At 52.4% G+C, this 14,121-nt stretch overlaps 1 protein-coding gene across 5 annotated transcripts in view; it reads left to right on the top strand.

Moving 5' to 3' along the window:
• SLC4A2 (solute carrier family 4 member 2) overlaps nucleotides 1-14,121 on the top strand; it is a 364,938-nt gene that overhangs the window by 194,535 nt on the left and 156,282 nt on the right. For all 5 annotated transcript variants that reach the window (XM_073677122.1, XM_073677121.1, XM_073677123.1 and 2 more), the window contains 3 exons: nucleotides 7,085-7,298; nucleotides 7,387-7,602; nucleotides 8,247-8,395. In XM_073677122.1, coding sequence (XP_073533223.1) covers nucleotides 7,085-7,298; nucleotides 7,387-7,602; nucleotides 8,247-8,395 — 579 coding nt within the window. The remainder of the gene's footprint in view (nucleotides 1-7,084; nucleotides 7,299-7,386; nucleotides 7,603-8,246; nucleotides 8,396-14,121) is intronic.

Raw genomic sequence — 14,121 nt, 5'->3', positions numbered from 1 at the left:
GCAGAATCTACACCCAGCTCCGTCCCCCAGCAGAATCCACACCCTGCTCCGTCCCCCCAGCAGAATCTACACCCTGCTCCATCCCCAGAAGAATCTACACCCTGCTCCGTCCCCAGCAGAATCTACACCCTGCTCCATCCCCAGCAGAATCTACACCCTGCTCCATCCCCAGCAGAATCTACACCCTGCTCCATCCCCAGCAGAATCTACACCCTGCTCCATCCCCAGCAGAATCTACACCCTGCTCCATCCCCAGCAGAATCTACACCCTGCTCCATCCCCAGCAGAATCTACACCCTGCTCCGTCCCCAGCAGAATCTACACCCTGCTCCATCCCCAGCAGAATCTACACCCTGCTCCATCCCCCCAGCAGAATCTACACCCTGCTCCATCCCCAGCAGAATCTACACCCTGCTCCATCCCCAGCAGAATCTACACCCTGCTCCATCCCCAGCAGTATCTACACCCTGCTCCGTCCCCAGCAGAATCTACACCCTGCTCCGTCCCCAGCAGAATCTACACCCTGCTCCATCCCCAGCAGAATCTACACCCTGCTCCATCCCCAGCAGAATCTACACCCTGCTCCATCCCCAGCAGAATCTACACCCTGCTCCGTCCCCAGCAGAATCTACACCCTGCTCCATCCCCAGCAGAATCTACACCCTGCTCCGTCCCCAGCAGAATCTACACCCTGCTCCATCCCCAGCAGAATCTACACCCTGCTCCATCCCCAGCAGAATCTACACCCTGCTCCATCCCCAGCAGAATCTACACCCTGCTCCGTCCCCCTAGCAGAATCTACACCCTGCTCCATCCCCCCAGCAGAATCTACACCCTGCTCCATCCCCCCAGCAGAATCTACACCCTGCTCCATCCCCAGCAGAATCTACACCCTGCTCCATCCCCCCAGCAGAATCTACACCCTGCTCCATCCCCAGCAGAATCTACACCCTGCTCCGTCCCCCCAGCAGAATCTACACCCTGCTCCATCCCCCCAGCAGAATCTACACCCTGCTTCATCCCACCAGCAGAATCTACATCCTGCTCCATCCCCAGCAGAATCTACACCCTGCTCCATCCCCAGCAGAATCTACACCCTGCTCCATCCCCCCAGCAGAATCTACATCCTGCTCCATCCCCAGCAGAATCTACACCCTGCTCAATCCCCCCAGCAAAATCTACACCCTGCTCCATCCCCCCAGCAGAATCTACACCCTGCTCCATCCCCAGCAGAATCTACACCCTGCTCCATCCCCAGCAGAATCTACACCCTGCTCCATCCCCAGCAGAATCTGCACCCTGCTCCATCCCCAGCAGAATCTACACCCTGCTCCATCCCCAGCAGAATCTACACCCTGCTCCATCCCCAGCAGAATCTACACCCTGCTCCATCCCCAGCAGAATCTACACCCTGCTCAATCCCCAGCAGAATCTACACCCAGCTCCATCCCCTCAGCAGAATCTACACCCTGCTCCATCCCCAGCAGAATCTACACCCTGCTCCATCCCCCCAGCAGAATCTACACCCAGCTCCATCCCCAGCAGGATCTACACCCTGCTCCATCCCCAGTAGAATCTACACCCTGCTCCATCCCCAGCAGAATCTACACCCTGCTCCATCCCCAGCAGAATCTACACCCTGCTCCATCCCCAGCAGAATCTACACCCTGCTCCATCCCCAGTAGAATCTACACCCTGCTCCATCCCCAGCAGAATCTACACCCTGCTCCATCCCCAGCAAAATCTACACCCTGCTCCATCCCCCCAGCAGAATCTACACCCTGCTCCGTCCCCAGCAGAATCTACACCCTGCTCCATCCCCAGCAGAATCTACACCCTGCTCCATCCCCAGCAGAATCTACACCCTGCTCCATCCCCAGCAGAATCTACACCCTGCTCCGTCCCCAGCAGAATCTACATCCTGCTCCATCCCCCCAGCAGAATCTACACCCAGCTCCGTCCCCCAGCAGAATCCACACCCTGCTCCGTCCCCCCAGCAGAATCTACACCCTGCTCCATCCCCAGAAGAATCTACACCCTGCTCCGTCCCCAGCAGAATCTACACCCTGCTCCATCCCCAGCAGAATCTACACCCAGCTCCTTCCCCCCAGCAGAATCTACACCCTGCTCCGTCCCCAGCAGAATCTACACCCTGCTCCATCCCCAGCAGAATCCATACCCTGCTCCATCCCCAGCAGAATCCACACCCTGCTCCATCCCCAGCAGAATCCACACCCTGCTCCATCCCCAGCAGAATCTACACCCTGCTCCATCCCCACCAGAATCTACACCCTGCTCCATCCCCCCAGCAGAATCTACACCCTGCTCCATCCCCACAGCAGAATCTACACCCTGCTCCATCCCCAGCAGAATCTACACCCTGCTCCATCCCCACATCAGAATCTACACCCTGCTCCATCCCCACAGCAGAATCTACACCCTGCTCCATCCCCAGCAGATTCTACACCCTGCTCCATCCCCAGCAGAATCCACACCCTGCTCCACCCCCAGCAGATTCTACACCCAGCTCCATCCCCTCAGCAGAATCTACACCCTGCTCCATCCCCAGCAGAATCTACACCCTGCTCCATCCCCCCAGCAGAATCTACACCCTGCTCCATCCCCAGCAGAATCTACACCCTGCTCCATCCCCAGCAGAATCTACACCCTGCTCCATCCCCAGCAGAATCCACACCCTGCTCCACCCCCAGCAGATTCTACACCCTGCTCCATCCCCAGCAGAATCTACACCCTGCTCCATCCCCAGCAGAATCTACACCCTGCTCCATCCTCAGCAGAATCTACACCCTGCTCCATCCCCAGCAGAATCTACACCCTGCTCCATCTCCAGCAGAATCTACACCCTGCTCCATCCCCAGCAGAATCTACACCCTGCTCCATCCCCAGCAGAATCTACACCCTGCTCCATCCCCAGCAGAATCTACACCCTGCTCCATCCCCAGCAGAATCTACACTCTGCTCCATCCCCCCAGCAGAATCTACACCCTGCTCCATCCCCCCAGCAGAATCTACACCCTGCTCCATCCCCAGCAGAATCTACACCCTGCTCCATCCCCCCAGCAGAATCTACACCCTGCTCCATCCCCAGCAGAATCTACACCCTGCTCCATCCCCAGCAGAATCTACACCCTGCTCCGTCCCCAGCAGAATCTACACCCTGCTCCGTCCCCAGCAGAATCTACACCCAGCTCCTTCCCCCCAGCAGAATCTACACCCTGCTCCATCCCCAGCAGAATCTACACCCTGCTCCATCCCCAGCAGAATCTACACCCTGCTCCATCCCCCCAGCAGAATCTACACCCTGCTCCATCCCCCCAGCAGAATCTACACCCTGCTCCATCCACAGCAGAATCTATACTCTGCTCCATCCCCCCAGCAGAATCTACACCCTGCTCCATCCCCCAGCAGAATCTACACCCTGCTCCATCCCCAGCAGAATCTACACTCTGCTCCATCCCCAGCAGAATCTACACCCTGCTCCATCCCCAGCAGAATCTACACCCTGCTCCATCCCCAGCAGAATCTACACCCTGCTCCATCCCCAGCTGAATCTACACCCTGCTCCTTCCCCCCAGCAGAATCTACACCCTGCTCCATCCCCAGCAGAATCTACACCCTGCTCCATCCCCAGCAGAATCTACACCGTGCTCCATCCCCAGCAGAATCTACACCCTGCTCCATCCCCAGCAGAATCTACACCCTGCTCCATCCCCAGCAGAATCTACACCCTGCTCCATCCCCAGCAGAATCCACACCCTGCTCCACCCCCCAGCAGACTCTACACCCTGCTCCATCCCCAGTAGAATCTACACCCTGCTCCATCCCCAGCAGAATCTACACCCTGCTCCAACCCCAGCAGAATCTACACCCTGCTCCATCCCCAGCAGAATCTACACCCTGCTCCATCCCCAGCAGAATCTACACCCTGATCCATCCCCAGCAAAATCTACACCCTGCTCCATCCCCAGCAGAATCTACACCCTGCTCCATCCCCAGCGGAATCTACACCCTGCTCCGTCCCCAGCAAAATCTACACCCTGCTCCATCCCCCCAGCAAAATCTACACCCTGCTCCATCCCCCCAGCAGAATCTATACCCTGCTCCATCCCCAGCAGAATCTACACCCTGCTCCATCCCCCCAGCAGAATCTACACCCTGCTCCGTCCCCAGCAAAATCTACACCCTGCTCCATCCCCCCAGCAGAATCTACACCCTGCTCCATCCCCAGCTGAATCTACACCCTGCTCCATCCCCAGCAGAATCTACACCCTGCTCCGTCCCCAGCAGAATCTACACCTTGCTCCATCCCCAGCAGAATCTACACCCTGCTCCGCCCCCTCAGCACACTGAACACAAACAGACCCTTTTTCCTTGTTCTAGACAAAAAATGGGCATGTGCCTCTAATCAACCCTGCAGAGCTGGGATTTAACCCTGTCCTTACCTGATTTCCTATAGTCTCCTCCTCAGTCCTTTCCCCTTTAGCCCAGTCCCTGCTTCGTTTTGATCCTCCCTTTATGTCTACTGTTTTGTACTTTACCTTTAGGCTAGTCCCTGTTTCTCGGTTTTGATCCTCCCTATATGTTTACTGCTTTGTCCTTTACCTTTAGGCCAGTCCCTGCTTCTCCGTTTTGAATCTCCATATATGTCTCCTTCTCGGCCCCTTACCCCTAGACACAGTCGTTGCTTCTCCGTTTTGATCCTCCCTGTATGTCTCCTGTTTCGTCCTTTACCTTTAGGCCCAGTGTCTGCTTCTCCATTTTTCCATTTTGATCCTCCATATATGTCACCTTCTCGACCCCTTACTCCTAGGCCCAGTCCCTGCTTCTCCGTTTTGATCCTCCTTGTATGTCTACTGCTTTGTTCTTTACCTTTAGGGCCTGTCTCTGCTTCTCTGTCACGTATTCCAAGGGGACAATACAATACATAAGCAGTTACACAAAATAATAAGGATTAAAGAAGAGACTTACTATAAGATCGCTGAGACAATTCAATATAGGTGGAGGAGGGGCTCCTCAATTTGATTTGATGTTCTCGAACGTGACCCGTTGCTTATAATATCTATACCCCCCCTGGCAATGAGTGCTCCTCTATCCTCTGTCGTCTCTTTTATGTCTACGGGGAAATCTGCCCACACACCTCCTGTGCTGACATCACAGGCTCCACCCTTCATGTTTTTATTAAAAACTCATAACTTCTGGGATAACTTATTGTTCATTGATCGCAGAAGCTTCCAAATGATGCCATTTTTTCCATTATGATTTTACCTTCATTTGAGACCACGCGTGGCGTATTTGTGACCTGTTATTCTGATGCTTCTGCGCTAAAGCTCCACGAAGGGGTTTACAGCTATGGAAAAATAAGCATATCGCTCCTTGGCTGACCCTGCCACTAAAAATATAGGTCCCATTATTCTCGGAATTGTGGAACTTACAATATTCCATATTCCGTATCGGTGCCGGCCTGACGATAGATTTCCTTTTGAAGCTGGGGAGGCAAGCTTCAACAGTTACGTGTAAATTGATCGCCAGCCTGTGTCTAATCACACCGTTTCTGCCTAGGCCCAGTCCCTGCTTCTCCATTTTGATCCTCCTTGTATGTCTACTGCTTTGTCTTTTACCTTTAAGCCCAGTCTCTGCTTCTCCATTTTTCCATTTTGATTCTCCATACGTCTCCTTCTCAGCCCCTTACTCCTAGGCCCTGTCCCTGCTTTCCGTTTTTATCCTTATACTGCTTTGTCCTTTACCTTTAGGTCCAGACTCTTATTCTCCATTTTCAATTTTTATCCTCCATATATGTCTCCTTCTCAATTCTAACTCCTAGACCCAGTCTCTGCTTCTCCGTTTTGATCCTTCCTGTATGTCTAGAGCTTTGTCCTTTACCTTCAGACCCAGTCTCTGCTTCTCCATTTTGATCCTCCCTGTGTGTCTCCTCCTTGGTCCATCATCACAGGGGCTGGGCTCCACCCTTCATGTCTTTATTAAAAACTCTTAACTTCTGGGATAACTTATCGCTCGCTGATCGCAGAAGCTTCCAAATGATGCCATTTTTTCCGTTATGATTTTACCTTCATTTGAGACCACGCATGGCGTATTTGTGACCTGTTATTCTGATGCTTCTGCGCTAAAGCTCCACGAAGGGGTTTACAGCTATGGAAAAATAAGCATATCGCTCCTTGGCTGACCTTGCCACTAAAAATATAGGTCCCATTATTCTCGGAATTGTGGAACTTACCATATTCCATATTCCGTATCGGTGCCGGCCTGACGATAGATTTCCTTTGAAGCTGGGGAGGCAAGCTTCAACAGTTACGTGTAAATTGATCGCCAACCTGTGTCTAATCACACCGTTTCTGCCTAGGGCCAGTCCCTGCTTCTCCATTTTGATCCTCCTTGTATGTCTACTGCTTTGTCCTTTACCTTTAAGCCCAGTCTCTGCTTTTCCATTTTTCCATTTTGATTCTCCATACGTCTCCTTCTCAGCCCCTTACTCCTAGGCCCAGTCCCTGCTTCTCCGTTTTGATCCTTATACTGCTTTGTCCTTTACCTTTAGGTCCAAACTCTTATTCTCCATTTTCAATTTTTATCCTCCATATATGTCTCCTTCTCAATTCTTACTCCTAGACCCAGTCTCTGCTTCTCCGTTTTGATCCTCCCTGTGTGTCTCCTCCTTGGTCCATCACCCTTAAACCCAGTCCCTGCTTCTCCATTTTGAACTTCCCTGTATGTCTCCGACTCGGCCCCGTACCTTTAGGCCTAGTCCCTTCTTGTCCATTTTGATCTTCCCTGTATGTCTCCTACTCAGCCCATAACCTTTAGGCCTAGTCCCTGCTTCTCCATTTTGAACTTCCCTGTATGTCTCCTACTCGGCCCCGTACCTTTAGGCCTAGTCCCTGCTTCACCATTTTGATCTTCCCTGTGTGTCTCCTACTCGGCCCCTTACCGTTAGGTCTAGTCCCTGCTTCTCTGTTTTGATCTTCCGTGTATGTTCTCCCCCTTGGCACTTTACCTTTTGTCCCAGTCCCTTTTTCTCCGTTTTGATCCTCCCGGTATGTCTCCTCCTCAGTCCTTCCATGAAGCTGCTTACCTTGCTGATGATCGCCAAGATCTCCTGAACGCCATTAATGAGTTCTTGGACTGCAGTGTTGTGCTGCCGCCATCGGAGGTGATGGGAGAGGAGCTCCTACGCTCTGTAGCTCTGTTCCAACGTGAAATGCTGAGACGTCGCCAAGGCCCGGAGAAGAAGGTCCTGGAGGAGGCGAGCACCACACCAGAGACAGGTTATCTTCTCTCTGTCTCCTGTGTAATGACCTCTGCTGTCTTCTGCCCATGCTTCTCCTGGCTCATTGCTGACTTTCTCCATTGTAGCTCTCCTGATAAAAGCTGTGGTGTCAGGTGATGGTGGAGATGATCCTCTACGCAGGACGGGTCGGCCATTCGGAGGTCTTGTTCGCGATATTCAGCGGCGTTATCCAAAATACGCAAGTGATTTTCGTGATGCCCTAGATCCACAATGCATGGCTGCAGTCATTTTCATCTATTTTGCAGCCCTGTCACCAGCAATAACATTCGGTGGTCTTCTGGGTGAGCGTCCCCCATATTGTATCTACTTCTTGTACTAAAACTCACACTAACCAAGGTCTGCAGCCTCAAGCCTTTTACGGAGCAGGAAATCCAGCCTGCCTACTCCCATCATCAGCTACTAGGAGGCGGCGGGCAGGGTTACCGGTTCCTGGGTCGGCAGTGTCAGGCGTATCGATGGGTGAGGGGGGCAGTGTTGACTGTATTAAGGGAGGGAAGTTTCACGCGTAGTGATGGTGGGGCAGTGTCAGGTGTATTCGGGGGGTCATTGTGGGGCATGTTGAGCAAATTGCTAGGCAGTGTCAGGCGTATTGAGAGAGGATCAGTGTTGGGCATATTGAACATATTGCGGGGGCAGTGTCAGACATATTGAGGGGGGACAGTGTCGGACGTATTGAAGGGAGGCAGTGTTGGGCGTATTGAGGGGGGGCAGTGTCAGGCATATTGAGGAGCTGGCAGTGTCAAGTGTATTGAGGGGGTTGGCAGTGTCGGGCGCATTGAGGGGGGCAATGTCAGGGATATCGACGGGCTGTCCTCAATTGAACGTCATCTCCATGTTAGTAATGTTCTCTGTAAATAACAAGGCTCCTCCTCACCATCAATGGCCGTGTTAATATCGCTCTCACATATTCCTGTTCTCTCCGCAGGTGAGAAGACGGGTGGTCTCATTGGGGTGTCAGAGCTTATCATTGGAACCTGTCTGCAGGGGGTGATATTCTGCCTCCTGGGGGCACAGCCACTACTGATTGTTGGATTTTCGGGACCCCTGTTGGTGTTTGAAGAAGCCTTTTATTCGGTGAGGTGTTGCATACAGGTCTGTTGGGGAGGGTTGTCAATATACAGTGTCAGTGTGTGTATACCTGCTTTCTATTGTCAGCAGGATCAGGGGCTTTCTCACATTTGGTGGTCTGGTGCTTGGCCTTCCTGGAAGGTAACGTCACTCCTAAGCTGCTGGTCTGCTGTTATAGCTAATTTTCTGGGATCTGTGGCCCTCTTTCCTGAGAGCCCAGCTGCCAAACTTGGAGGCCAGAGATGACTGACACTCCCCTTTATTTAAAGGGATGAATGCAAATGAAATGGATTATTAGGCAACTTATCGTGTCCTCAGATCCATCCCCGTTTGCTCCTTTCCATTACGTTATTCCAGCTCTGTCAACAGATAATTATTTTGTCTTTACAGTGGGATCGGTGGAAAAAGGATAGATTAAATGGCGACGCAAGTACAGGAGGTCTAGGAAGCGCTATGATGGGTGATTGTGGGGTCCAGGAGGAGTAATGATGGTAATGGTGGGGTCCAGGAGGTATAATGATGGGTGATGGCATCTAGCGGGGTCCAGGAGGAGTAATGATGGCATGTGGTGGCGGAGTAATGATGGCACGTGGCGGATTTCAGGAGGAGAAATGATGGGTGATGGCATGTGGCGAAGTCCAGGAGGTGTAATGATGGGTGATGGCTTGTGGCGAGGTCTAGATGAAGTAATGATGGGTGATGGTGTATGGTGAAGTCCAGGAGGAGTAATGATGGGTGATGGTCCAGGAGGAGTAATGATGGCATGTGGTGGGGTCCAGGATGGGTGAAGGCATGTGGCGAGGACTAGATGGAGTAATACTGGCATGTGGTGGGGTCCAGGAGGAGTAATGATGGCATGTGGTGGGGTCCAGGAGGATGATGGCGTGTGGCGAGGTCTAGATGGAGTAATGATGGATGATGGTGCGGAGTCTAGGAGGAGTAATGATGGCACGTGGTGGGGTCCAGGAGGAGTAATGATTGATGATGGAGTGTGGCAAGGTCTAGATGGAGTAATGATGAGTGATCGCGTGTGGCGAGGACTAGATGGAGTAATAATGGCATGTGATGGGGTCCAGGAGGATGATGGCGTGTGGCGAGGTCTAAATGGAGTAATGATGGATGATGGTGTATGGCGGAGTCTAGGAGGAGTAATGATGGCACGTGGTGGGGTCCAGGAGATGTAATGATGGATGATGGTGTGCGGCGAGTTCCAGGAAGGCTAATGATGGATGATGTTGTGTGGCGGGGTCTAGGAGGAGTAATTATGGCGTGTGGTGAGGTCCAGGAGGAGTAATGATGGATGATGGCGCGTGGTGAGGTCCAGGAGGAGTAATGATGGATGATGACATGTGGCGAGGTCTAGATTAAGTAATGATGGGTGATGGTGTATGGCAAGATCTAGATGGAGTAATAATGGGTGATCGTGTGTGGTGATGTCTAGATGGAGTAATAATAGGTGACGGTATGTGGTGGGGTCCAGGAGGAGTAATGATGGATGATGGAGTGTGGCGAGGTCTACATGGAGTAATGATGGGTGATTTTGTGTGGCAGGGTCCAGGAGTAGTAATGGTGGGTGATGACGTGTGGCAAAATCTACATGGAGCAATGATAGGTGATGGTGTATGGCAGGGTCTAGATGGAGTAATGGTGGGTAATGGTGTATGGTAGATTCTAGGAGGAGTAATGATGGATGATGGCATGCGGAGAGGTCCAGGAGGGGTAACGATGGATAATGGCATGTGGTGGGGTCTAGGCAGAGTAATGATGGGTGATGGCACGTGGTGGGGTCTAGTAGGAGTAATGATGGCATGTGGTGGAGTCCAGGAGGAGTAATGATGGGTGATGGTGTGCGGCGAGTTCCAGGATGGCTAATGATGGATTATGGTGTGTGGCAGGGTCCAGGAGGAGTAATGATGGGTGATGGCGCGTGGCGGGGTCCAAGAGGAGTAAAGATGGTGTGTGGCAAGATTTGCAGGAGTAATGAAGGGTGATGGTGTGTGGCGAGGTCTAGATTGAGTAATGATGGGTGATGGTTTATGGCAAGGTCTAGATGGAGTAATAATGGGTGATCGTGTGTGGTGATGTCTAGATGGAGTAATAATAGGTGATGGCGTGTGGTTCGTGTCCAGGAGGAGTAATAATAGGTGATGGTATGTGGTGGGGTCCAGGAGGAGTAATGATGGTGTGTGGCAAGATTTGCAGGAGTAATGATGGGTGATGGCGTGTGGCGAGGTCTAGATTGAGTAATGATGGGTGATGGTTTATGGCAAGGTCTAGATGGAGTAATAATGGGTGATCGTGTGTGGTGATGTCTAGATGGAGTAATAATAGGTGATGGCGTGTGGTGGTGTCCAGGAGGAGTAATGATGGGTGATGGCATGTAGCGAGGTCTAGATGGAGTAATAATGGGTGATGGTGTGTGGCGAGGTCCAGGAGGAGTAATGATGGATGATGGCAAGTGGTGGGGTCCAGGAGGAGTAATGATGGATGATGGCGAGTTCTAGGTGGAGTAATGATGGTTGATGGCTCGTGGTGTTGTTCAGAAGTAATAATTATAATGTATGGCAGAGTCATATTATGCGGCGAGTTCCAGGAGGGGTAACGGTGGATGATGTCATGTGGCGGGGTCCAGGAGGAGTAATGATGGGTGATGGCACGTGTCGGGGTCCAGTAGGAGTAATGATGGCGTCTGGTGAGATCTACCGGAGCAATGATGGGTGATGGCGTGTGGCGAGGTCTAGATGGAGTAATGATGGGTGATGGTGTATGTCAGATTCCAGGAAGCGTAATGATGGATGATGGCGTGCGGAGAGGTCCAGGAGGGGTAACGATGGATGATGGCGTGTGGCGGGGTAAAGGAGGAGTAATGATGGCATGTGGTGGGGTCTACGCAGAGTAATGATGGGTGATGGCGCGTGGTTGGGGTCTAGCAGGAGTAATGATGGAGTGTGGTGGGGTCCAGGAGGAGTAATGTTTGGTGATAGTGTATAGCGGAGTCCAGGAGGAGTAATGATGGGTGATGGTGTGTGGCGAGTTCCAGGAGGGCTAATGATGGATGATGGTATGTGGCGGGGTCCAGGAGGAGTAGTTATGGCGTGTGGCAAGATCTGTGGGAGTAATGATGGTTGATGACGTGTGGCGAGGTCTAGATTGAGTAATGATGGATGATGGTGTATGGCGAGGTCTAGATGGAGTAATGATGGGTGATGGTGTATGGCAGAGTCCAGGAGGAGTAATGATGGCGTGTGGTGGTGTCCAGAAGGAGTAATGATGGGTGATGGCATGTAGCAAGGTCTAGATGGAGTAATGATAAGTAATGGCGTGTGGCGAGGTCTAGATGGAGTAATAATGGGTGATGGTCATGGTGGAGTCCAGGAGGAGTAATGATGGATGATGGCATGTGGTGGGGTCCAGGAGGAGTAATGATGGTGTATGGCAGAGTCCAGGAGGAGTAATGATGGGTGATGGAGTGTAGCGAGCTAAAGGAGGGGTAACGATGGATGATGTCGTGTGGCGGGGTCCAGGAGGAGTAATGATGGGTGATGGCACGTGTCGGGGTCCAGGAGGAGTAATGATGGCGTCTGGCGAGATCTACGGGAGTAATGATGGGTGATGGCGTGTGGCGAGGTCTAGATAGAGTAGTGATGGGTGATGATGTATGTCAGATTCCAGGAAGAGTAATGATTGGTGATGGTGTGTGGCGGGGTCTAGGAAGAGTAATGATGGATGATGGTGTGCGGCAAGTTTCAGGAGTGCTAATGATGGATAATGGTGTGTGGCGGGGTCCAGGAGGGCTAATGATGACGTTTGGCGGAGTCCAGGAGGAGTAATGATGGCGTGTGCTGGGGTCTAGGAGGAATAATGATGGGTGATGGTGTGTGGCGAGGTCTAGATGGAGTAATGATGGGTGATGGCGTGTGGCCAGGTCTAGATGGAGTAATGATGGATGATGGTGTATGGCAGAGTCCAGGAGGAGTAATGATTGGTGATGGTGTGTGGCGGGGTCTAGGAAGAGTAATGATGGATGATGGTGTGCGGCAAGTTTCAGGAGTGCTAATGATGGATAATGGTGTGTGGCGATGTCCAAGAGGGTAATGATGGTGTGTGGTAGGGTCCAGGAGGAGTAATGATGGCGTATGGCGGAGTCCAGGAGGAGTAATGATGGATGATGGTGTGCGGCGAGTTTCAGGAGGGCTAATGATGGATGATGGTGTGTGGCGGGGTTCAGGAGGAGTAATGACGGAATTTGGTGGGATACAGGAGGAGTAATGATGGGTGATGGCACGTGGCGGGGTCAAGGAGGAGTAATGCTGGCGTGTGGCAAGATCTGCGGAAGTAATGATGGGTGATGGCGTGTGGCGAGGTCTAGATGGAGTAATGATGGGTGATGGTGTATGGCGGAGTCCAGGAGGAATAATGATGGCGTGTGGTGGGGTCCAGGAGGAGTAATGATGGGTGATGGCGTGTGGCAAGGTCTAGATGGAGTAATGATGGGTGATGGTGTATGTCGGATTCCAGGAAGAGTAATGATGGGTGATGGTGTATGTCGGATTCCAGGAAGAGTAATGATGGGTGATGGTGTATGTCGGATTCCAGGAAGAGTAATGATGGGTGATGGCGTGTGGCGAGGTCCATGAGGGGTAACGATGGATGATGGTGGGTGGCGAGGCCCAGGAGGAGTAATGATGGCATATGGCGGAGTCCAGGAGAAGTAATGATGGATGATGGTGTGCGGCGAGTTTCAGGAGGGCTAATGTTGGATGATGGTGTGTGGCGGGGTCCAGGAGGAGTAATGACGGGATTTGGTGGGATCCAGGAGGAGTAATGATGGGTGTTGGCACGTGGCGAGGTCAAGGAGGAGTACTGATGGCGTGTGGCAATATCTGCGGGAGTAATGATGGGTGAGGGCGTGTGGCGATGTCTAGATGGAGTAATTATGGGTGATGGTGTATGGCGGAGTCCAGGAGGAGTAATGATGGCGTGTGGTGGGGTCCAGGAGGAGTAATGATGGGTGATGGCGTGTGGCGAGCTCTAGATGGAGTAATGATGGGTGATGGTGTATGTCAGATTCCAGGAAGAGTAACAATGGATGATGGCGGGTGGCGAGGTCCAGGAGGAGTAATGATGGATGATGCTGTGCGGCGAGTTTCAGGAGGGCTAATGTTGGATGATGGTGTGTGGCGGGGTCCAGGAGGAGTAATGACGGCATTTGGTGGGATCCAAGAGGAGTAATGATGGGTGATGGCACGTGGCGGGGTCAAGGAGGAGTAATGATGGCGTGTGGCAAGATCTGCGGAAGTAATGATGGGTGATGGCGTGTGGCGAGGTCTAGATGGAGTAATGATGGGTGATGGTCTATGGCAGAGTCCAGGAGGAGTAATGATGACGTGTGGTGGGGTCCAGGAGGAGTAATGATGGGTGATGGCGTGTGGCAAGGTCTAGATGGAGTAATGATGGGTGATGGTGTGTGGCGGAGTCCAGGAGGAGTAATGATGGGTGATAGTGTGTGGCGGGGTCCAGGAGGGTAATGATGGCGTGTGGTTGGGTCCAGAAGGAGTAATGATGTCTGATGGCGTGTGGCGGGGACCAGGAGGAGTAATGTTGGCGTGTGGCGAGGTCTAGATGGAGTAATGATGGGTGATGGTGTATGGTAGAGTCCAGGAGGAGAAATGATGGTGTGTGGTGGGGTCCAGGAGGAGTAATGATGGGTGATGGCGTGTGGCGAGGTCTAG

The sequence above is a fragment of the Phyllobates terribilis genome, unplaced genomic scaffold, assembly GCF_046119375.1.
Source record: "Phyllobates terribilis strain yellow unplaced genomic scaffold, ASM4611937v1 Scaffold_4__5_contigs__length_816908805, whole genome shotgun sequence".
NCBI classification, from domain to species: Eukaryota; Metazoa; Chordata; class Amphibia; order Anura; family Dendrobatidae; genus Phyllobates; species Phyllobates terribilis.
The sequence above is the reverse complement of the archived record's forward strand: the minus strand, read 5'-3'. Positions and strand labels throughout refer to the sequence as shown.